The sequence below is a fragment of the Electrona antarctica genome (assembly GCF_951216825.1).
Source record: "Electrona antarctica genome assembly, chromosome: 5".
Taxonomy (NCBI): Eukaryota; Metazoa; Chordata; class Actinopteri; order Myctophiformes; family Myctophidae; genus Electrona; species Electrona antarctica.
Window position 1 is genome coordinate 29,148,178 of NC_136810.1, and position 26,617 is coordinate 29,174,794.

At 42.4% G+C, this 26,617-nt stretch overlaps 2 protein-coding genes across 2 annotated transcripts; both read right to left on the minus strand.

Moving 5' to 3' along the window:
* Nucleotides 1-1,290: 1,290 nt before the first annotated feature.
* Nucleotides 1,291-14,720, minus strand: rhcgb (Rh family, C glycoprotein b). The gene is made up of 11 exons (XM_079500575.1): nt 14,466-14,720; nt 10,021-10,213; nt 7,982-8,132; nt 7,339-7,486; nt 6,728-6,894; nt 5,242-5,379; nt 4,596-4,732; nt 4,366-4,490; nt 3,765-3,838; nt 3,469-3,551; nt 1,291-2,593 (listed from the first exon to the last, which is right to left on the minus strand). Exons 1-11 carry the CDS (start codon nt 14,686-14,688, stop codon nt 2,560-2,562), a joined length of 1,473 nt encoding a protein of 490 aa, XP_079356701.1. The 5' UTR covers nt 14,689-14,720; the 3' UTR covers nt 1,291-2,559.
* An 8,344-nt stretch (nt 14,721-23,064) lies between these two features.
* Nucleotides 23,065-25,249, minus strand: gdpgp1 (GDP-D-glucose phosphorylase 1). The gene has a single exon (XM_079500728.1). It carries the CDS (start codon nt 25,064-25,066, stop codon nt 23,957-23,959), a length of 1,110 nt encoding a protein of 369 aa, XP_079356854.1. The 5' UTR covers nt 25,067-25,249; the 3' UTR covers nt 23,065-23,956.
* Nucleotides 25,250-26,617: the final 1,368 nt, after the last annotated feature.

The window sequence follows — 26,617 nt, forward strand, 5'->3', positions numbered from 1 at the left end:
ATGGATGCATGGGTGGGGTGGGGTGTGAGCAGAGCTGATGTGCTCCCTTTCTTCCCAGCAGGGCTGCATCTCGTTTAATTGGAGCACTTGTGGCACCATTACCTCCTTTACTCAAACACGTTACTGATGACAAAGGGAAACAGCGCTAAGCCTGCCTTTGTTAGTGAGAAGAAAGATGAGGAGATGGATTCCTCACCGCTACTCATGTGTGGGAATCGTCCACGCTCCCACCATGAGCCGCCCCCCCCCCAGCCAATCAAACGCTGCGGCTGGGAAAACTGAATACAGAGAATATGGAAATTGCGTGTTGGCATTATCCAGTGTGCGTCAACTGTTCGACAGCCTGGGCAGTGGTAGAGTTTGGGTGTAGGGCAGGCTATGTACAGTAGAAATAAACTGCATGATGAAATGACATGGTCAAAGTCAAAATAGCATCGATTCATCCTATACACACACACACACACACACACACACACACACACACACACACACACACACACACAGGCAATAGTATTCTTTTTAATTGTCTTCATCAAACGTGTACTTTTTCCTTTGTCTCTGGAAGCATGCTACCATACCTGTACAGCCCTGGCAGTGACCTCGCTCTTTGCTTAACCTTTGACAATGAGGTCACCATGATGAAGCTTGTCTCCAGTTTGTTTCTGGTCACTCCAGTGTCCCAAGAGACCCTTAGGGTGTGACCTTTGCCCTTAGTCTGCCGTCTCTGGAGAGTGTGTGAGGTCAATACATGGGTCGTTTGGGGCAAAGTCCTTAAACCAGTGGTTCTCAAAGTGGGGTCTGGGGACCACCAGGGGTCCCCATCAAAATCGGGTTCAGAACGTTTAACCCGACATTCATCAGTTATTTTAAAATAACCGATCTACAAGCTCTCTTGTTGATCTCGCGATGCAATGAGTGCAGAGCATTTAGATGTGCAATTTTAACATATTGAACATTTTTGAGAAACAACACAGATCTTGCGTGGGGGTCCCTGGCTCAAAATATTGGTATATGGGGGTCCACAGCCAAATAAATATCAATTTGGGGATCCTTGACATGAAAATGTTTGAGAAACAAGGCGTTAAATGATGTATCCTGACTTCTGTGTGTCAATCTAACTCGGATATGGACGTAATGATATGTTAACAATATGGATTTTACTGAGTATTCCTCGTGGTACATTATGGTACATTTTGTTTAAACACATTGATGAACAAAAACAGGGACTGAATCCAATTCACATAATGAACATCACAACACAAAGAAGTAATTGAATTCTATTACAAGCAATTGAATTATCCAGCTTTCTCTTCAAAAAACGATGATGGAAATACACTGCTGTCAATACAGAACAATCAATACAATTATTAATAATGTGGAAGGTTTGTGGGCGGGTGGTACGTGTATTTTGTGAAAAATTGAAAATAAAAACAAAATATTAAAAAAAATACAAATAATAATACAGAAATGTAATATTTTTGTATTATTAAATTGTTTGATTAAGTATATGATGTTGTAAATCCTAAATACAATGGTTCTGTTTTTTCCATTGATGTATTCATATTCCATGACATCACAGTAAGTGTTAATGTAAAGGTTATCCATTATCCATTCAGCAATCAGCACACAAATTACAATTTCACAGCACTTTTGTTTCAAAATATTTCCAATACAAGGAAATGATAATGCAAACACAACTATTTCAATATACAGAGACCAGAGATCCATTAAATGCAGACAATTCTCTTGCATTCATTTAAAACTTTGCCTATTGGTTAACAACAAAATGTTTTGCTCATCGCTGAACTATAGAAAGCATCAACTTAAAGTGCAGTTTGGATCAAATTGATCCAAATGTAATAGATCAAACATGTAAGTAATAAACGCCCTGACAACAGGCCAAAAGAATGCTGTTCATGACATGATGGGAATCAAATGACACATATCTTTCCCCATTACATAGCCTACCTGTTAGCAAAGCACTACTAAAAAAAGAAGAAAAAACTATTAGCCTATGAATAAGGCACCATAGTATCTTAATGACATAGGCTGTCCTGATAGGTACATAAAATCCTCAGGTTTAATTTATACATTTGCAGCTCTGAGTGTACAAACAAATGTGTACACTCTTACAAAATTGGGAATAGTGTTTTTATTGCTACATATAAATTGTCTGTGCTTTTTAATAAAATATCATCATGCATGGTGTGTCAAACAGGTGTAGCCTACTAACTAAAGAATGTCCATCAGGATAAAGGTCACAGTAGTAACCACCATGGTGTCCTAAAATATGTAATCACCCCCTCAAATAATAATAATAATAATTATTATTATTATATTATTATAAACGTTTTTTCTGAATGTTGGCTACAAGCTCATAACTCGTAGCAATGAATTGTGAGGTTGTAGATCTGCTATTTTCTAATATCTAAAGTATACAGGCCTATAACATAGGCCTATAGGGCTTAATTAAAGTGTGAGGTTGTAGATCTGCTATTTTCTAATATCTAAAGTATACAGGCCTATAACATATAGGGCTTCATTACAAGAAGGCTGCAGTTAGTTCGGCTCCACAGTGAAATTTGACTCCGCTCTGCAAAACAATTAAAAAACATAATGTTATAGCACAATGAAACTGGTCACGATACACTAAATATATTTTGCTTTAAAATCATAAATAGTCTAAAGCCAGTTTCAGTCACACAATAAAACAAATATTGTCTATTCTCCTGCTCTTCAACCCAATACAACCCAATACAAGTGTATGTTTTTAGGATGTATTTGTAGCCTGGGTAAAGGACATCAAAAATACATTTGTAAATTCCTTTTCACAACAAAACCTTGCGTTTAATTTTCATTCCCAATACACAATGCTAAGTAGCCTACACAACAAGGTCACTTTGAGACGTGCCACATTATACCGGTATGTGTGGGAGTGCCACAACAAAACCCCTATCAACAAACCGTCATTCCATAATAAACAAACTATGACAGGGCCAGAAGTGGTAACAATGGTTTCCATGTGTCCCGCACACTCATATTTGAAGTCCATTCATTCACACTGTATTCAATCAATGTACTCTCCAGTGAAAGAAAGGACATGCATTGCAATGAGCCACACGTGATTATTGCTAAATGATGACCTGCTGCCACCGTGAGGACATTTTACGCACTGCGCTATAAGTGAACAAAGACATCCATGGATCATGTGTGTTAAAATCAGAGCTAGAAGAGTTGCGATATTGAGGGGGCAGAAAACAGCACGGTCATGTGGTTTATGTACTCGCGCGAGCCCATAGACTCCAATGCATTCCGTAAACTTCCGGTTGTCCCTATTTGAAGCCTTCAATAGAAGTCTATGTAGAAGAGCCGCCATTGGACTGGCCCCATGAAGTGAACAGAGTTTGCGTAACTCTGTCTATACTCTATGGCTCTGGTTAAAACTATTGTCCTACTAGTAACACTTACATGTCCTTGTTCATGTTCATGTTCACCATATGGTTATTGTATTCCAGGATGGGTGGTGGAATGGTCTCTTCATCGTCAGGAAGCTGTGGACAATAAAATAAAATACAAATAGGCCTATCCATCACTATTCAGAGAAAAAAATAAAATATATATATATAAAATATATATATAAATCTGGGTTCCGTTTCAGAATCCTATAGAAATAATGAATAGAAGATGAATATGGTCATCTAATAAGCATACTGGAATATTGAGAATGATGTGATGCTTTGCTATTTGAATGCCGAGTCTCTCACCTCCCAGTAAGGCTCATCATCAAAGCAATTGTCATCAGCTGCATCTCCCCAGATGGGCATTCTGAGGATGCAACCTGAGGAAAATAGAAATACTTTGTACTACAAAATATGCAAAATATCCAAAATATGAATAGGCTTTAACCACTTGAACCCTTGCATTTCTATTCTGGGGCTAACGTTTGGCGTAAATAGCAGATCTGCAAACTCACAACACGCCACAAAATGCTGTGAGCTTATAATAGACTGGCTATATTTGGCATAGATCCTTAGTGCAGGGTGAAAACAAGCATAGTATAGACCCCTGGGGGAGTCCGTCAATAAGTTTAGGTGTTACGAGGTTAAAGTCCACACACACACACACACACACACACACACACACACACACACACACACACACACACACACACACACACACACACACACACACACACACACACACACACACACACACACACACACACACACACACACACACACACACACACACACACACACACACACACACACACACCTCAAGAACTGAAATACAGGCTCCTTTACGGGAGTAGCTAACTAGGCTACAGACTGTTTGATCAAGGCCAGTATAGTGTTCTTTCCTTACCAACAAATATGCCTCCACCGATCCCAAAGCAGATGGCCACACAGAGAGCCGCAGCCTGGTAGCCACCCTGTTGTGTTGGCACCACGTCTTTCCAAGCACCCTCGAAGTCAAAGGTGTTGACCAACCTTCAAAACAAAATGTTGGACGGGCCGCTCATAGATCAATTTGACCATGCATGCAATTCATCAGTTATCACACGACTGCAACTAGCTGTGAGTAGGCCTACTCACCCTTCACGACCATAGACGGCCTCAGTGGCACCCGCAGCAGTGATGGCACCCACGATGCCACCTATTACACCTGGCATGGCGTGGAGGTTATGAATCCCACACGTGTCCTGGATCTTCAAATACTTATCCATAAACGGCTGCGGGGGAAGAAAGTCCAGTCAGTGGTGTTCTGTTGAAGTCCAGTCAGTGGTGTTCTGTTGAAGTCCAGTCAGTGGTGTTCTGTTCGGCCACACTTACTATGTGAAGAAGGTCCAGTCAGTGGTGTTCTGTTCGGCCACACTTACTATGTGAAGAAAGTCCAGTCAGTGGTGTTCTGTTCGGCCACACTTACTATGTGAAGAAAGTCCAGTCAGTGGTGTTCTGTTCGGCCACACTTACTATGTGTAAAGTCCAGTCAGTGGTGTTCTGTTCGTCCACACTTACTGTGTGTATGATGTGTATGTTACGATTGAGAAATCTTTAGCTACAAATGATTTAAATTAACATGCAGAAGTCTATATTCCAAATGTTACAGACAGACAGACAGACAGACAGACAGACAGACATTGAAAAGAGTAGGGATGATCAATTTCACAAGTCAAAATGGGGAGATGAGGGCTGAACTAACCGATAGATTCTAACATATTATACACAAAGAGATAACTACCGTGACATAAATGTATCCCAGTGTGGAAATGATGCCACAGCAGAAGCCTACGATCAGAGAGCCGTAGGGCATCAGCATGAACTCCGCTGCGGTGCCGACCGCAACCCCTCCAGCCAGCGTGGAGTTCTGGATGTGAACCTGAGCAGAGGTGGCAAGAAATGTGAGAGGCTCCTTAAAGCACTTGAACCCCAGCATCCATATAGACTAGAGGGTATGAGCGGGACAGCATCATCATCATACCCGGAGGTTATGTGCGAACGCCTACTGAGTGGCAAAAAACTACTTTCTGGCCTTGACATCCCATACATCCAAACAGAAATGTCCTATCTGATTGCATTAAACGTTAAACTCACTTTGCCACTCGATTTGACATTCACTTTATTTATGTGCATACCCTCTATTCTGGGGGGAACATTATAGCCCAAAGATTGCAGATTTACAAGCTCACATGAGCTTGTTTGTAGATGAGCTATTGTTGGCAAAGATATTTGGTGTGTAGACGGAAAGAAAAGCCAATAACTCAGGCTCAGTTAATTAGGTCTAGTGTTTACTATAACAATACATTTACCAGTTAATGTACATTTTGGAACTAAATCTGTCAAATAATTGAGTAAAAAAGTACAATATTTGACTGAGGTGTTATGGAGTAAACATATAAAGTAAAAAAAAACAAAAAGGAGAGAGAGAGAGAGAGAGAGAGAGAGGAAATACTCAACAAAAGACTTTGTGAGATGGAGGATGACTGATTTAAGCAGTCACACCTGGCCTGAGTCAAACTAGAACTGGACTCAGAGCTGGGTGTGGCTGCGCACCTGTTGTGCATGGACTTGGATCAAGGCACAACAGGATCAATCAGTCATCTCCACAAACACTCAAGAGAGAGCCTCTGTCCGGACAGTGGAGAGCCATCTGCTTTTCTGTGTAAAGTAATATTATTGTGAATTATTCCCTGATATGAGAGGAATAAACCAGTCTACTTAAGAAAGCTGCCCTGTGTTGTGTGTGACTAGTCGGTCACATTTGGCACCTGAACAGGGACTTGAACCCTGGACTCTGCAGAGGTGCAGCAGAACACCACCACTCTTCAGCAGCATCAGTTTCAGGCATAGCTTGCTATTGGCATGCGCCTGCAACAGGCGGAAGGACACAACACAGGGCAGCTTCCTTAAGTTTGTAGCTTTATTCCTCCATATGCAGGGAATAATACAATAATATTACTTTACACAGGAAAGCAGATGGCTCTCACTTGATTGTTTGTGGAGATGACTGATTTATCCTATTGTGCCTTGATCAAGTCCATGCACAACAGGTGCGCAGCCACACCCAGCTCTGAGTTCAGTTCTAGTTTGACTGAGGCCAGGTGTGACTGCTTAAATCAGTCCTCCTCCATCTCACAGACCTGTACTCAAGTACCCGAGTAAATGTACTTGTACATATTTTCCACCCATGCAAAATGTAAATGAATAATTCTACAGTGCAGTACTACCATGTCTAGCTTGCCGTGCTTCTGGAAGAGGCTGGAGATGGCAACGGTGGTGAGCACGGTCGAGGCTAAGGCCAGGTAGGTGTTGATGGCTGCTCTGTGCTGGCCGTCACCATGGTCTGTGATGGCTGAGTTGAAGCTGGGCCAGAACATCCACAGGAACAGGGTTCCTACGCACCAACACACAGTGGGATGGGATGCTATGATTGGAGGCCTTCCTGACCATTGCTTAACACTCAATACTTAAGCCTATAGGCTATTATACTTATACGTTTGATGGCGTTGCACACAAAAATAGCCAATATGCAAGCTTATAGATCTGCTAATAGATTTTTGAATTTTCTTTATATTGCATATAAAAATAGGGACGACATGTTGACGATGGTTAATATACCAGCCTCTTTGACACATTTCTTTGTCACTCTAACTTTGATAGGACTTTGTCTGTTATTGAGAGATAGCCTATCCATATTCTTTAACACCTCAAAGTCACACAAAATGCTATTCTGATGTTCCAAGCTGCATTGCATTACTGGTGTGCCGTGAGGAGGTAAAAACACTTGATGCCCTGCGGATTCTAATAGTGAGAGTAATAATTTATAAACCAGGCCCACCTATCATAGCGAAGACATCCGACTGATAAACGGAGCCCTGCAGACGACTGCTCTGGTCGAGGTTGGGCCGGTAGAGCATCCACGAGATGGACAGTCCATAATAACCCCCAAATGTGTGGATCACCATGGAGCCTCCAGCATCTCTGGCCTGTAAGAGGGTCATTACAAATCACCAAATGTTATAAGCAGCAACATAATTACATACTAATTAATCATGATTAACTATGTCCAAAATATGCCATGTTTTGTTGTGGGAACCGAAAAAAAGAAGTGACTCTCTAGCTCTCGCTCTCTCCATGTCTCTTTGTTTCTCACCCGGTTGTCGTGCTACGTGATTTGAGCCGCTGCCTATGTACATTGTGCAGCCTGTTTATGGCAATAACCGCCTTGTGTTTTTTCCCCATCCAGATAGGGCTATATAGGGCTTCTCTGTCTCTCTGTCTCTGTCTCTCTGTCTCTCTCTCTCTCTCTCTCTCTCTCTATAATTTATCATACTGTATATTGTGTGTGTGAGAAGATCAGACCATTTCAGGAGAACAAAGAATTGAATAATCCTGAGTTCATTTAACACAGAATTCTACTGCACGTGCACTAAAAACTATATATGATATGAAATGAATAACATGGTTCCACACAATCTCACATGTATGAGCTTGATGATGATGAACTCCTCCACGGCAAACAAGGTGACCCCAAACAGAGTGAGCACCATCAGCTGCACCGGGCTGACCTTACCCAGCACGGCACCGTAGGCTATTAGACAGCCTGCCACACAGAAGTCTGCATTGATCAGGCTGAGAGCAAGACACAAAGACTAGTCAATGGGTTATATGCACACAGAATAACTCTTCCTACTTCCGGGCCCCTTGGCAACTTCCTTCACAGGTGTTTCCGATGATATTGATTAAGCCTCTGTTCCATTTAGTGTGCAGTAGTTCAAAAACGTTTTAATTTCAAGGACCCCCATAACTAAGTTACACACCCATACAGGGCCATTTGGAACCCACTCAAGGACACTTTGAGACCCAATGGTGTAGCACAGCGTTTCCAGTGAGCCAACATGAACAATATCAGCACCCTGACTCTGTTTGACCAGAATGGAACAAAGCCGTCATTATATTAGTATCAGTGCCGGTAACACCTGTGAAGAAAGTAGAGAAGGGGCCCAAGTTCTTTCCAAAATGGAGTGTGTGCATAGTCAATTCCACACTAAAGTTCACAGAGGTAGTCATAGAAACATCCTCACTTTTTTCAAGTGTAACACTGAGAGCATGAGAGTACAAATGTTAAATGTAACCACATTTTATTTGTACACTCTCAGAGTTAAATAAAAAAATGTCAGTGTATACGTGAGTGTTGAGCAAACCGTTGTTACTTGTTCCGTCACTATATGTGCATTTTTTAATCTATCGTGTTCTGTCAGACGTTCTGTCACGCACTGATTGTAACACGCTTCAAATTGCTATTTACATGTCACGACAACTATTGTTAGGTTGGTGTCAGTCTCTCTCTCTCTCTCTCTCTCTCTCTCTCTCTCTCTCAACATTGCCTTTTTATACCAAGTAATTTTTTATTTGATTTATTGTAGTAAGTATACTGTGTGCCTGCAGGGAGTATCTAATGTGGGATACTGTCTGACAGGTTTCTCCACTTTTTCCTCCAACCCAAGATATTTCTTGTTTATATTGAAACTGTGAAGATGGAGGCAGGAGACATGGAAGGTGGAAAGGAAACAATGCAATTGCAAATACTGTCATATCGTGTCTGTAATCTGGTTGTAAGCACAAATATTCTAAATGTTGTGCCCTTGTCCATATATATACTGTAGTTCCGGAGCAACGGATTGTGTGGCCTTGCTCATTCCCTGATGGACTGATCAAGGGTAGCTACTGGGACGTAAGTCGAAATTTGATCAACCCCGGCTGGGAGTCTGGTGCAACGCACAGGTCCTGGGCCTGGTGAGAGCAGGAGTGGACCTGGTGAGACGTAGGAGGGGCCCGGTCAGGAGTCAACCCACAGAGCCTATAGTCCTTCCACGCGCCAGATTTTGGTTCTCCCAGTACCGGCAGAGTAGTTCCGGAGCAACGGATTGTGTGGCCTTGCTCATTCACTGATGGACTGATCAAGGGTAGCTACTGGGACGTAAATCGGGATTTGATCAACCCCGGCTGGGTCGCCTGAGTGAGGGGTATGATGTTGGAAGACCGAAACCCCGCTGACCTCAGTAAACATCACTGAAGATACATCCCAGGTGCATCCATGCAATGTATTTTATTTATTTATTTATATGTCCAATATAACCTTGAATCTCTATAGCTTTTATTCAGGGGAATTTTACCTTTTGAATAATTCATTTGTAAGTAATTGATTTGGTTTGAATCAGTACTTTTTTTAAATAACTAAGTGTACCATTGCTTCTCAAACAGGCAGCTAACAGAATCAGTGAATAGGTATGGGCATAGTTTTATACACAGTAAAAATCACACCCGTGTGAAGTGAGGGGTGCTAATATATTAAAGTCTAACTCGTGTTGATTAGGTGATGTAATGGTGATGTAAAACAAACGGTGCCAACACAAACATTAAATGCCATTAACAATAAAGAGACAATATGACGTAATGAGTTACAAAACATAACACCTGTATAGGGGCTAGCGCCCCTCAGAAACAGAAGTGTGTTTACTTTTCAACTCCGATCTTTATCTTTCCGTCGGTGTAGTCAAGGGACTGGAACCAGCCCTGCATCAGCAGTGCCCACTGGAGGCCAAAGGCTGCGATGAGAAAGTTGAAACCAACCGCACCGAAACTATACCGCTTCAGAAAGGTCATCAGGAAGCCAAATCCCACGAATATCATCACGTGCACGTCCTGGAAACCTGGCGATGAGGAGGAGGGATGGGAGGGAGGAGCAGTACAGTACAGAGGAGCAGTCAGGAACACCAAGGAGATAGAGATGGAATAGAGGATGAAAAGAAAGATGTATTATATGATGAAAAGCTTAAAAATCCTTTATTTTGTCATATGTTGGCAAGGTAAAGGGACACTGTGCTGATCAATGCATTTCTGCTTAAGGGATAAACAGTAGGCTACATGAACTTTTAACACCAAATGTATGTGGCCTATACCTTGACCCAGTTAAACCCTTGTTGACTATTCACACTTTCTACAGTGAGTTTCATCTGTATGCTCTTTTAAACATCAGCTGATTGTTATTGTCTCCACCAGGCCGAAGGCATGGGGAGAGAGTATGTTTTGCACTCCGTCCGTCCGTCCGTGTGTCCGTGTGTGTGTGTGTGTGTGTGTGTCCGTCCGTCTGTCCGTCCGTCCGTCTGTGAACAGCTAATCTCCGGCACCGTTAACCCGGTTGATGTCAAATTTTGCACACACACTCCCTGGATGCCAACGATGAACCTCTGCCCCGAAATTTCCAGAACAGCCTGTTATAGCGCCACCAGGAGGCCGCTTTGTGCAAAACAAGTTTTTGGACAGTACACCTACAGATTTTGTCCAAACATCAAGCAAATTGGTACACAGTCTCTCTAGAGCCATTCAACGAAACGGGTCTTTCAGATTTCTCAGACTCCATCCTGATTGGCTAAGATTGGCTTCCAAAGTTCGCAGGAGTGCTCAGTTTCAAACAAAATGCTGCAAATCATGAACACATAGTGTGATTTCCGTGAAATTGTGCACACACATTCCCACTATGGACGAGGAAGAAATGCCACGTGACCATTTTCAACTTAGCCTCATGGTGGCGCTATAACTCGCCGAAAAGTGTTTTTACCTCTAACTGCACGGATCTGTGGATAACTTTGTATGCCAACTCCCTAGAGGCCAAGGAAAAACCTTTGCCTGGAATTTTTCACATCTGCTCTTTATAGCGCCACCAGGAGGCCGACATATGTAAAACACATTTTCTAATATTACTCCTTCAGATTTTATCCAAATTTCACGCAAATCGGTACACATGCTCTCCATAGTCATGTGATCAAGACGCGTTTGTTTGATTTCTCATAATCCACCTTCATTGCCTACGATTGGCTTCTAAACCTTTCAGGAGTAGCCCGCTTTGTACCCGTTTTGTACAAATTGCCACAACTACTCAACGCAGCGTCCGATTGCGGTGAAAGTGTGCATGCATATTCCCACTAGGCTGAGGAAGAAATGCCACTTGACAGTTTTCAAATCAGCCTCATGGTGGTGCTACAACAGGCCAAGCCGCGTCTCACACACACACACACACACACACACACACACACACACACACACACACACACACACACACACACACACACACACACACACACACACACACACACACACACACACACACACACACACACACACAAAACATGATTATATTACTCCTAAACATTTTGCCAAACATCACACACAGTACTCCTATCCTCCTGGTGGAGACCTGTGCCCAGAAGGGCACTTTTTCTAGTTATTAATGTGTTTCAATTTTTTTGTTTTAATACAATTCTATTTCATTTTACAAATGAAAAAACCCTCTTGGCATCTGGCCAAGAGGGTGGGAAGCAGGGCGGAGTGGCTGATCTCTGCTGTTGAACTACTGTATTAGCCTCACGTTGCGATACTAATATACCACTGCGCTGGGCTACGTGCCTCGGGGCATATGTATAATTATGCAATAGGGGCGGGTGAAGTGTGGCTGAGCCAGGCTACTACTGTATAGCTAGCACAGGTTAGTTAAGGCGTTCATTGAACCTTGAAGCCTTTACGCATGCGTTGAAGCCATCCTCACTGTCAGGTGAAAATAGGTGGCTAGTGGTTCCATGTGAATCACAGGAGACACGTGTTTGTCTACCAGGGGTGGAACTGGAAAGTTTACTCAAGTACTTAAGTACAATTTTGAGGTATTTGTTTCACTTTGTTCAGTATTTGCAATTTTCAATACTTTTAGGCCTACTTCTACTCCACTACATCTCAGAGACAAATATTGTACTTTTACTCTTATAATACTTTAATTATATGAAAACATTAGTTGCTAGTTAGTTTGTAGATTTTGATTATTATTACAAAACACTAGCAAAGAAAGAAAAAGGGAAGAAGAAAGAAAATAGCAGATCTCCAAGGTCACAATGTGTTGCTTTGCGACGCATTGTGAGCTTAGACCGGCTTTTTCCCCCAAAACATCCTTTTATACATTTTGAACTCGTGAAATTGGACATTTGAGTACTTTTACTTTTGGTACTTTTAAGTAAGCTATATTTTGATGCTGATACTTTTATTTTGAATACAGGACAGAGTATATCTACATAGCAGTATTGATACGTTTACTTAAGTAAAACATGTGAGTACTTCTTCCATCACTGTCATCTACACACTCTCCCACATTACCAACTTTACGGGTCAGCAGCAACAGGAACTATACACACGTGTGGGGACATTTGAGAGTGTGGGGACATTTGAGAGTTGGCATAATGACCAACAATGGGTATCAGGGAACAAAAAAAACATACTCATTTTACTCCATGTCATTGTGTTTTTTTTTATTGTGTAAAATTATATGTGAAGCACATCAGGGTGCAAGAACCCATTCACAACACATTCTGAACTTAAATGTGAATGTACACAATTTTGCATAGAAGAGAAAGGCCAATGGAATCATGGAGGTGAGGAAGGGGACATGCGGGGGAATGCATCAACGTGACCAAAGGACACAACGCGTGTATTTACGGTGCGTTCTACAAGAGCATGTTCAAGTTCAAGTTCAACTGTGGCAACAATGCTACTGACAGATGAACGTGACTGTTGTACACACTGTAAACTCCTCAGTGTTCATTTATCTCAGAGTGTGTGAATCCGTGTATCCAATGTATTTTTACATTCTCTGAGTTACAAATGGAAAAGTATTATTTTATTTTCATTCTAGAAAGTTAGGTTGACTTGACACTCCTATTTGTTAAAGCAAGAATAAATATTTATTTGTCATGGACTCAACAGTTTGGCATAAATAGTAAAAGCTCTGTTGATTCAAACCTGAGAGTAGGCCTATACAAATTGAACCAAATGGACCCATACTATCAATACTATGGATTTTACTGCGTAAGGTACAGCAAACCGCCCATCACTAGAACACATTCCTGAGGCATTTGATTTCCGTAATTTCCAGCACACACCACCACCATCAGTACATCACCAAGCACCAGCATAAACTAGCCACTATCATTTACAACAGCCAACAGGTAAACATCATGATACCCATAATAACTGTCTGGCACAACGCTGACTCATGACTATAGAGAAATACTCCAGAAATACTTTGTTCCATCAGGCTGAAGTTTCTTGAGCCGAGCCCACTCAGCCCAGACTGTCAACGTATAAATTGTGGGACTGCAATAATGTACCTCTTTGAAGTCATACAAAGTACAGTAAATGTGATCCCATGTCCTTGTCATGAAGATGTGTTGGTTTGCTCTGCACAATAACTGTAAAACTATGCCAAGTTCATTTATCAGCCATCCAACACCTCTGCAGAGATGGGCTGTTGTGATGGCCTGACATTTGACACTGCAGGTTTTGGGGGTACACTCATTCAGTTCAACCACACCCACACACCTATACACGCACACACATTCTGTATCGGGTTAAATGATACACTATAATGTATCATCTTCGAGAGCATTTGGAAACATCATCAAGATTTTTGATCTATAAACATATTTATAAGGGTTAACATGGACACACGTATGGTAGACCATGATACAATGGGAATTATTTATAAAGGAGTTCAACCTCAAGGGAACAGTGCACCTGTGGCTGTCCGATCTTTATCATTCCTGCTGGGAATAATATAATCTGCTGGCACATTTTCAGGTACTGTGTGTGAACTAAGTTATTTTTATTTTTTTTGTGCAGCAATGCAATACTAAAATGATATTAAATAATTTATTTATTGGTGAATACTTATAGAATGCCCTAGGCCTGGCTAGAACAAATTATAGATTTACAAGTATATTCCTATATAAAAGTAAATACAAAGCATTTGTGGTGTAAAGTAATTATATATAATTAAGGATAATTGATTTACCAATCAGTTTGTAAAACAGAACCATAAAAAAAACAAGAAAGGGGAAAATAAAAGAGAGCTGGTCAACTTACTTGGATATCTGAAATAGAAGTCATTCTCAATGTCACTTGATATATTTTCATGATGTCTGTGCTCTATCCAGTGCGCGTCGGCTTCCTCATCATAACGGATAAAAACGCCAAACAAGATGATCATGGAAATTTGCCACACAAAGCAAACCGGAGGGAGACTCATTCGAAGATTGGGGTTTTTTGGACGGTCACAACATTCCCTGAAGCTCTGAACACACCCCATGTTGGATGTTGTTATTAAAATAAAGACAGGAGGGTCCAGGCAGGGGACAGTAAGCTCTATGTGCTGAAAGGCTGTGAGCATCTCAGACATACTATACTATAGGTGAGGCTGTGGGGGTGTGTCTGTTGGGAATAACATCAGGACACTCCCACTCTGAGGTGCCTCCACCATGGGACATTCTTGTATTTCTGTTTGATTATTATCTCTGCCAGGCCGCCATGCAGGCTGGGAGGCAGAGTGTGTGTGTGTGTGTGTGTGTGCGTGTGTGTGACATTATGTGTGTGTGTGTGTGCGTGTGTGTGTGACATTATGTGTGTGTGTGTGTGTGTGTGTGTGTGTGTGTGTGTGTGACTGTGTGTGTGTGTGTGTGTGTGTGTGTGTGTGTGTGTGTGTGTGTGTGACTGTGTGTGTGTGTGTGTGTGTGTGTATTCTTCTTCTCCTTTTGGCTTTTCCCTTCAGCGGTCGCCACAGCGAATCATCTGCCTCCATTTCACCCTGTCCTCTGCCGCCTCGTCTCTCACACCAACTAACTTCATGTCCTCTTTCACTACATCCATAAATCTTCTCTTTTGTGTTCCTCTAGGCCACCTGCCTGGCAGTTCCAACCTCAACATCCTTCTATACCGATATACTATCCCTCCTCTGTGTCCAAACCATCTCAGTCTGGCCTCTCTGGCTTTATCTCCAAAACATCTGACATGCACTGTCCCTCTGATGTACTAGTTTCTGACTTTCTGTCTGTGCAGCTAATTTCAGCCAGCACTGGACTGATCGGCGAATTTTGCCATAAGTCGTACGATTAAAAAAATCACTATGATGCAACTCACCCATTTCCGCAGAACTAGGATTACTGCCATGTCACATTTTATTCAATACACACATTGTGTAGGCTACCAAGCTACTCCCACAGATTTTTGTCCAAAATTCACACAAATCGGTAAACGTGATCTCTGGAATGGAGTTTGCGGGTGGGGCCTATTTTACTTTTTTTTAGTACAGAGCTATGTGTGTCCCTGGGTCCCTGGGTCCGTCCCTGGCTGCCTGCCTGGGTCCGTCCGAGTCTGGCTCCGTCCAAGCACTATAACTCTCCATTTCGGACGCGGGGCGGCTCGCCGGAACCGGGCCGGCCCCCTGGGCACGTTGCTGGGGGTCTGGATGTTCCGAGGACCCCCCGGGGACCCCCACACGGAGTTGCACCACTCACTTCACACGGGTGTGATTTGTGAATCAGTGTCTGCTCTAACCCAAATTTGAATCACAATATTGTATAAAGCCAGAATTGTATTAGATTAGACAAGATGGCGTTGCACTGTGCACAGCACGACCACAGCAGCTTTGCTCTCCCAGAAGCAGTCTTTTATGTTGGTTTTGTCTGCTTGTCTGTCGGTTAGAGACCCGACATATAACCAGCAAAACTTTCTAAAGATTGGAACATTATGTGGTGAATTGGATTTAATCATGAACCATAAACACAACCGAAGGAGATTGTGCATCCAGCCAGGTGTCAGTTGATTAGGCAACTAACTACTCACCCTGATGACGTTTTTATTGCTAAAGGAGATCATGTGTACAACAATGGTTATATAGAGTCTCCACCCTCGCCCACTTATGTCAATCCGGCCATATGGGCCGTCCACATATTGAGGAGCCTCTACAGAGCACACCTCCAAAATAACTTTCACTTCTGCCCATAGGGTCACCACAAATGCATAAAGTTGCACCATATGTCTAACCCCCCCATCTTCCTTGATGTCAAACTATACAATTAACATAGACAGTAAGTAAGTAAGTAAGTAAAGTTTATTTATAGAGCACCTTTCACAGACAATCTCACAAAGTGCTTTAACAACAATAAAATTAAAACAAGTCAATAAAACAAGTCAAGGACTAAATCACTAATAAAGTAAGACAAAATAGAAAAGGTAGAGTAAAAATAAAGCAATCAACATTTAACCAGGACGGCTATGGAAAGGCCTGTTTAAAAAGGTGAGTTTTCAACAGTCCTTTGAAAATGTCCACAGAATCCACAGTTCTTAGGTGGAGTGGGAGCTCATTCCATAGCCTAGGGGCAAAACCTGCAAAGGCTTGATCGCCTTTGGTTATTCTTTTTGTCTGAGGGACAACCAGCAAAGCCTGTGATGTGGATCACTAGGCAACCCAGCCTGTCAGAGATAGACAGTATGTGCTCGGACTCGTAGTGCACGTTTCATTTGCACTGACTAAAATAAAGACAATCTGTAACGCAATATTACCAATGACGTTGTGTAGAGATTTGCTTTTAAATCATCTTAGAACCATGGAAATAAAGGGGATAATATTTGAAGAGCTGGTCAACTTACTTGGATATCTGTAATAGAACTCATTCTCCATGTCACTTGATATATTGTTTTTATTTCTGTTCCTGCTCCAGCGTGTGTCAGTTTCTCCATCATAACGGATGAAAATGCCAAACAAGATGATCAGGATAGTTTGCCACACAAGACAAACCAAAGGAAGACTGAGCCGAACGTTGGTGTTCTTTGGACGGTCACAACATTCCCTGAAGCTCTGAACACATCCCATGTTAGATGTTATAAAGTAATAAAGAAAGGAAGGGTCCAATGGATAGTATACGCTTTAAGAGACTCGCCGTGTCATGAGAAGGTGACAGAAGCTTTCACGGGCTGTGAGCATCTCAGGTAATTGGAATGGTAAGGACACTCCCTCTCTGAGGTGCCTGCAAGGTTGTTTTGCTGGAAATCCATGCCTCAGCTTTTGATATCCCCTCTGATCACACATTTCTATGGCTGGTGGGGGATAGGATTTATCCTTGCTTCTGGTCAGACCGAATTAAATACATGCATTTCCATTTGGGAAACATAGACTGTCTGAATGTTTGATAATATCACAATGTAACTATTTAATTAAAAGTGCTAACAATGTTAACAATGCCATTGTCACGTAAAATTTGCATTCATAAAATAATCGTATGCTAATATGAAAATAAGAAATATAAATCCAATTCACTTCTAAAATGTATTATGAAAACTGGTGAGTCTGGTTTAGTATTTGCAGATGAGCATACCTCAACACTTGAACTGACGGTTTCTGTATTTCTCAGTGATTGATTAGTTACAGTTTTTAGGCAGAACAGCTTATCTTCTCTCACAGACAAAACATATTTCAAAACCCCATAGGCTTTTTATTACCACTCTGACCTTTGTCGTCTGCTGCTCTCGTAAAATCCCTCAAAATACAGAAGCAGACTGGCATGAGTGGCATCTCAGAATAAGAACAAACAAACTTCTTTACAACTACACAAACACAACTTACAAGCTTATCAGTATGAGTAGCTATATACCTACTAAACATAGAATGTAGGGCCCAGCATCTTTGATTATAGATTCTTTAGTCTGTAAATGGGTCAATAGACACTCTCTCTCCTACCATGCACTGTATTGATTCTGTCAAGCGTTATGTGTACATAATGTGTATCTGTGCTGGGCCCCCAAGGTACTGGAGAGATGCACAAAATTCACTCAAGCAATAAAGCTTCAACGGTACAATCTAATTAATAACATTCACAATATTTTACAGTTACTGTATTTATAATACACTTTGATATGTGTTAACTTGTCTAAGCATGTGATTTTATTTATTCTATGCTTTCTCAGAAGTAGTACACATTCATTCATGAATTTATTCTGTACGACTTGATCATTCTATGCTGATAATGATCTACAACTATATACCTGTATACCATTATGAGTGAGGTTAAATGCTTTGGGAAATTGTATTCATATTTAACCACATGAGCCCTAGCATCCCAATTCTGTGGTGAACAATTGGCGGAAATAGAAGAGCACTCAAAACACAAAACAATGTCAAAACACAACAATGCACAGCACATGCTCTTGCAATGTACAGTAAGTAAAGAATGTTGATCCTGGTTGCAATGTGCTACGTTTACTGCCTCTGGCACTATACTGTAGTCAGTGTAGTGTATACATTTACCAAGAGAAAACAGAAACAAGTCATTGACTGGATGTCTGGATGTCACCTGCTTATTACTAGGAAATAGGAGGTGGAGACAGATGGGTGTGGTTCTGTTTCATAATGCATTGTTTCTCAAGAACTAAGTTGACAGAGCATTCAGTAGTGGGCAGTGGAAGATCCCTGATGTCATCCGTATATACCCATATATGGAAATGCCCCCTTTTGAGCACATAATATGGAACTGACTGATTTGTTTGCGCCTGATTAGCGTGACACTGGCCCAGGTGGCCCCTCCTCCGTTAAGCCAATTTTAATATAGGATATCATAACTGCACTGCAGTCACCAGTAATCCACAATCAATCATCTACATTGCAAATAATGATAAGCTTTTATTGGATTTTAAATCCATAGAATTTGGTATCTTTGTTAGTATTGAGTTGACTGGTAGTAACAGGGACGTGTGTGCCAAAAATGTCATGAAATTTCAGGTTCAAGAGGTTGGGACATACATGACGTCATAGTGACCTTGACATCTGACCACCTATTTCTAATCAGTTCATCCTTGAGTCCAAGTGGATATTTCTGCCAAATGTCCAATTAGACTGGACAACCCCAAAACATAATGCCTTTGGCATGGCTGTTTGGCCAACAGAGGCATAGAAACACACGCCTCACTCTTAAACAAATCGTCTTTGAGCTAAAAATACAAATTGTGTATTGCACTTTGTATTTGATATATTTCGTCCATTGTTTTAACTATTAATTCTACTTCGGTAGGTCAGCTGAGCAGAAATGTTCTTTCACAGAAACATCCTGCTTAAGTTCACACTCATGCAGTTGTGCACAGTCACACCTGGGAGATGCCCCAGTAAACCCACAGCACAAGGTCACGTAGCAAATCAAAGGAAAGCGACAACAGATGCATGTGAGAGAGAGGAGCAAAGTCAACATCATAAAACCATTATTTGTCAAGAAACCCCCAAGATGAAAAATGTAATAATGGAGGCAGTAAAAGATGTGTATATGCGTGAATATCACTGCTCTGCCTTTCAGCTCACCAACATGGAGCCTCGTTAGAATGCATGAGCAGGTACCAATGCTCATTGATCTTATTGCTTGGCTTGGCAAGGTTACCTTGGTGATGCCATTCTGGCAGATGATGTGCGAGTGCTGATGTATTTCAGGTGGCACATAACCCTTTGCCCTGGCAACCTTTTAAATTAATTATGGATATTTATTTGAAATTGATTGTTTTTTTATTCCATGGAGCTGAAAGACATTTCTGACTTTGAGACTTTTTAAATCATGCTTTTCAGTGTAATTTTATTATAATGCTTTTGTCCAAGGAACCAAGCTCACTCTGGCTCTATAAGTGCAGGGGACACTCTCTCACGAGAGTTGGCAACAGTGCTTGGCGGCCTGGAGGGACGTGTGGGTTGGGCTGTGTTTTGAGATACCAGAGAGTAGAGACATGGCTGAGTGAGAGGACAAGAGGTGCAGCCATGCAGGCCAAGCCTGCTAGTCTGAGAGATGCTGTTGCTTGTTGCTCTACTTCCGAATAAAAGATATGCATTCACCTTGCGAATGGACAATATATTATTTCCATAATGGGCTTGCCTGACTGAACACAGGATATTATCATGATAAATTCTGTACCACTGTAGCAATATATACTCACCAGTTGTAATGCTAGTAATAATAGTTATAAATAATTGTTTTTTGTTTTATGTATTCTGAATCGGGGTAGCGGGTAGCCATAATCATGTTTTGTTGTACGTAGGATAGGCACTTATAAGCTTTCAGCTTCAGCATATTCCTTTTGATCACCTCTAGCGATGTAACAGTTTCTTAATGTTGATGTATAATGTTGATCAAATACATTTACCTACCGTACTGTACAGCCCAACTATAATGCAATTACTGTATATTTTAATCTAAGAACGAAAATAACATCGCCTGGATGCAACTGGGACGTATCCTCAGTGATGTATCCCAAGGTCATCAGGGTTTCGGGTCTCGCAAACATCATACCCCTCACTCGGGTGATCCAGCCGGGGTGATCAAGTCCCGACTTATGTCCCAGTAGCTACCCTCGATCAGACCACTAGGGAAAGACAGGGCCGCACAATCCGTTGGAACCACTCCGGAACTACTATGCCGGGACTGAGAGGTACTATTCTGGTAAGTGGAGGGACTAGGCTCTGTGGGTTGCCTCCTGTCCGGGCCCCTCCTACGTCTCACCAGGTCCACTCCTGCTCTCACCAGGAGTACCGCGAGGAACTGTGCGTTGCACCAGACTCCCAGCACCAGACACTTCATTCCGGAGTGGTGGATTCTTGAGCCGCAGTGGTTCTGCAGGCTCCACCGCTGGGCAACGGTAGTACTGCAGACTCCACTCGCGGCTCAAATGGCCCTCCTAAAGGCCTCATCGAAGGTTTTTGGGCTTCCTCCTCACGGAGGATGCAAGCAGGGGCGCTAATCCATACTGCTCCCGGGGTATGATACTGAGGACACTCAATAGTTTAACATTAAGGTATAAAAAACAACTTATCATATGTCAACTTACTTATATGTCATTCCTGCAGTTTATAGTATTCCAGGTTGTCTTGAAATGGAATGAGCAGGAATTGAGGATTCATTATGAAACATTTAATAATTTAATACATTTACCCTTCTTGAGCATTGTTCAGCATAGATATTTGCCCTTTTCTTTTTCCAAGTCCAAAGAATAGGCCTAGTTATTCACTTGCTCAATACAGAATAACCCATACAGTACATCTGTACTGCTGGCCTGCTCTCTGTGCCTAAAAGAATGGCAATTAAAAAAACCTATAGCTTATTTCCATCTGAATACCTATCTACCAGAAACATAAATACAGAATAATCTGCTCTGATCGAACATACCATGTTGTTAAACGCTCAAACCATGTTGTGATCGGGGTCCCCTAGGGCAGTGGTTCTCAGCCTTTGGGGAATGGCTGGAAAATGGGAATTGAGAGTTTACATAGAACACATGCATGAATAATATAAAAATCACACCCGTGTGAACTGAGTGGTGCAAGGTCTTATATAGCCTGATCAGCTGTGCTCTGACGTCACACACTAACCATAGCAACCATGCTCATTTTTGAGTGGTGTAAACCACTCCTACAACTGGCTTTGTTAGTTTACGTGTCTGTCTGTCTGTCTGTCTGTGCTCAAAAAATGAGCACGGTTGCTATGGTCACCCAGTTCACACGGGTGTGATTTCATTACGTCAGACATTACGTCAGACCACAGCTGATCAGTCATATAAGACCTTACACCACTCAGTTCACACGGGTGTGATTTTTTGGTACGAACACGGGTACACGGGTACAAAGCCAGTTGTTGGAGTGGTTTGCGCCACTCAATAATAGTGTATATATATATATATATATATATATATATATATATATATATATATATATATATATCCACCTCGTTGACGGAGTTTTCGACTGCTGCTGGGCACGGCTGCACTAATAACTTTGGGGCAGGCCCGTCTAGAGTTTGAAATTTGAATAGACAGGTATAAGTCAAAAGGGAGACATCGAAGAGGAAGGATGGATGGGGAAGGATCAGCATATGGAATGTCAGAACAGGTTCTGACAAGTACACATATATGGAGATCTAAGGGTTTGAGGTCATATGTAGATTTGCTGGCCAATATTGATGACATCAGGGATCTCCATATATGGGCTTAACTGTGACATCAGGGTCTCCACATCTCCATCCCTGATGATGTCACATGATGTCACAAGACCTGGGTAGCATATATGGTGCCCGACCAACACACTGGTGCCCGACCAACCAACACACGGGAAATGTACAATTCCATAGTTAACTGCGACCTTTGGTCGCAATTAAGGTTATTGTAGCGGTCAATTTGTATTAGGGTTGTGGGTCAAGAGACATGGCCAAAGCATTTCCAGGGGTCCCCAGCCAAAAACGAACCCCTGCCTTAAAGGCTGTACTTCACCTCCTAATTTTTTCCTCTCTACACCAAAGTGCTTCACTGAAAAAAGCTGACCTACACGTGTCGCAATGCGGCATGTTATGAGCTTGTAGATCGGATGAATGTTAACCAATTATGACAAGCCCAGAATAGGGCGAGTAGCAGGGCTTGTGTGGAAACTGGAAACTCTTATATTGTGTAAATCGTTCAACTACTGCAGCTGCAACACACACACACACACACACACACACACACACACACACACACACACACACACACACACACACACACACACACACACACACACACACACACACACACACACACACACACACACACACACACACACACACACACACACACACACACACACACACATTTTAAAAGTGACTCAAAGTAAAGCACTGGGAGCTGTAGTCAATGATATTTTTTTTTAATTATTTGTTCATTTTTGTGTAATACAGTTTTCATAGCAATTGTTGCTTGCTACCGCAAGGATATAGTTAGGATCCCTGCATTGGCTCCCAGTTACTGCTTGCACAGAATAGAAAACACTGATGTTGGCTTACAAAGCAACAAACGGGTATGGCACCCCCATATCTTCAAAGCCTGATCCGACCCTACAACCCGCCCCGGTTGTAGGAGTCTATTAAACACTGCATTGCACACTTTATTGTTAAGGCTCATTCATAGTCTAGATTTTCGGTGGTGAGGTGACCACCGCTCCGCTCCGGTGGTGAGGTGACCACCGGAGCTGAAATAACGTTGAGCGGTGGGGAGTAAAAACAGAGAGAAGGGCTGGGGCGGTGGCGGTGGTTTGCTCTTCACCGTGGCTCGTGGCGTCATGTTGTAGTTCGGTGGTCACCTCACCACCGAAAATCCAGACTATGAATAACGCTTTAATCTCTACCTTACATACTGAATGTCATGGTGATTTCAGACCTTTTTGTGTGTAACCATGCTGATTAATTATGAATTAAATTTAAAATAATGAAGGATAATACTAAAATGTGTTTGCCGTTCTCACAATGGGTTATTTAACAACCATAATTGCAAAACAATTCATAATATTATGAATTGCTTGTGCAATTATGGTGATTGTTGGTATGGTGATGCAAGTATGGTGATGTCTAATGATTGTTAGACATGTCTAACATAAGTTTCATATAAGTCCTTTCCGTGTGGGATTGCTTACTGGCCACTGGCCAGCCTAACTTTGGTTAACATGATAAATATACCATACATGATAGGATAACTTGGTAAGGTGTATTTCAACACAGCAGGCAGACAATAAGTAAGTTGGCCTCAGCTGCTGACTATGAATCCTGTAAATAAGCAGTGAGCTGCTGTTCCAACTTCAGAAGCTCTTCATCGGGTAGAAGATACCTCTGAATGATAGCCTTCACATCCTTTTCAGTAACGTGATCGTAGTCCTGTTTGTTCTTAAATGGCAAATGTCCAGCCAGCTCACAAAGAGCAACGTTGAAGGCAGATTCCTCTTTGGCACCGAAGCAGGATTTTCTGGGCCAGACAACAATGCGTACACCTGTCCTGAAGCTCTCAATCTCCCTCACATTGTGTCTGACACAGGGTGGACACCCTCTGGTGAAAAACAGGTTGTGCGCTGTATTGCTCTCCACAAGGAAGTCTGTGACTTGACAAATGGCTTCAGCTACTTTCTCCAGATCCTCTGGCTCTGTGTAAAATGAGAATCCTGCGGGGAAGTCTTTCAAGCTGTAAAAGCCCCTTTCAGGGACCAGTGGCTTGAGTGGCAAACACTCGACCTGTAGTTCATAATCCAGATAGTATCCATGCAGATGTAAATGATTGACGGATGCAAATGCCCCGAGACTGTTGAATCCTACACGAAAGCCTGGATTGGAGCTCAGGAACACAGATTCAATGCCAGTCTGGATGGCGAAGGAGGTCAGGATCTGTGGAAAACAATGTGAGGGTTCTGGAACCAAAAGACAATGTCCGAACTCCAGGGGGCTTACATTGATCAGCACAACCATCCTAGTAAACGTAAAGGGTTCTTCATCATCATGTGAATGTCCATTCCTCTCAGGTTGTCTCATCATCTCAAACATGATCTCCTCTGGGTTGATTTTGTTGAAGTTGAAGGTCTTACCGTTATACTGCTGCTGGATGCTTAGTATCTCCTGGGGCTTTCTTCTCTCCGTGCCTCTCTGTATGTTCAGCTGGGCCACGTAGCAGTGCGGTCCGGGTAGAACTCGGGTTTTTAAATCGCCCAGCTGGTACCTGAACAGTCCTCGGCTCATCCTGTCCGTCCAACCGGCTTTCAGAGTTCTGTCGAACTTGGATTGCGGTGCTGATGTCGTTACAGAACAGCTGCCGCTGGTCCGACAGAGACCGCCGCCGCCTGTGACAAAATCCTGTTTGCTGTATCTAAAGTGTTGCTCCATGTTTTGGTTTGTTTATGCTCGTTGATGGAGTTGCTCGTGAATCCCTCCAGCAAGCAAGACGACCTTCTACTTCTATCTAGAAGCCAGCGTGGGAGTCCAATCACCGATCCACTGTCCGCTAGAAAGACGACCACCACGGAGGCTACTAGTTCAGAAATCGAGAACTGCGTCTCTTAACTTTGCTTCTAGTCGGACCGAATACGAGGGCGCACATCCCCTGGTTTGGTTTCTTTCAAAATAAAATCATGAGGGGGAAGAGCGCATATGTTTTTTTCTTTCTTCTTTTTTTTCTCCAGAGCAACATGCTATTTTGCCTGTATTACAATATCACCGGGATACATCTTTTACAATGAAATATAGGCCTACATTTGTGAAATAATTCAAATAGAATTCACCTAGTCCTATAGGCTACATCTCCTCAACATCACAAAATAAAAAAATGCCACTACAAGCAATGTAAATATTTACTTCAGGAAAAGTAGTGTTAGACAATGTGCATCTTTGTTTTCTGACTGGCACATGCATGCAGCAATACAATTAGAGAGCATGGGGGGCGGGCATTGACTTGGGGAGGGCCCTCCTACATGAGTCATGACAGATGCTAACTAGAAAAAGTGCCCCTCAATCGGGGCACAGGTCTCCACCAGGACAGTTCAGGTTGTGGCCTCCTGGTGGCGCTATAATAGGCCAATGTGAAAAGGGTGACATTTCTTCTTACGCCTTGGATGGCAATTGGATGATTTGAGGCATGTTGTTCCAAAAATGTGTTTTGCAAAAATCCACCTGTTGGTGGCGCTATAACAGGCCAATGTGAAAAGGGTGGGATTGGGATATATTCCTCAGCCTAGTAGGAAAGTCCGTGAAAGATTTCACGTAAATTGCACGCTCCAAGGCATTTTGTTCCAAAAATGTGTTTAGCAAAAGTCCACCTGTTGGTGGCGCTATAACAGGCCAATGTGAAAAGGGTGGAATATATTCCTCACCCTAGTAGGAAAGTCTGTGAAAGATTTCACGTAAATTGCACGCTCCGTTCATGATTTGAGGCTTTTTGTTCAAAACGGGTCAATCCTGCAAACTTTGAAAGCCAATGTTAGCCAATTACGATGGAATCTGAAATATCGGACAGATCCGTCTTGAACACATGACTATAGAGATAGTGTGTAACCATTTGCGGGATTTTTGGACAGAATCTGGAGGAGTAATATCAAAAAAATTGTTTTTCAAAAGTCGGCCTCCTGGGGGCGCTATAACAGGCCGCTCTGGAAAATTTGGGGCAGAGGTTCATCGTTGGCATCCAGGGAGTGTGTGCAAAATTTGGCACCGACCAGGTTAACGGTGCCGGAGATTAGCTGGTAACAGACGGACGGACGACACACACACACGCACGCACGCACGCACGCATGCACGCATGCACACACGCACACACGGACGGAGTGAAAAACATACTCTCTCCCCATGCCTTCGGCCTGGTGGAGACAATTAATCAATTAGGCTATAATAAGAATTGCCTTTTGAAAATCACACAGCTGTGTGCCATTAATAGATGTTAAT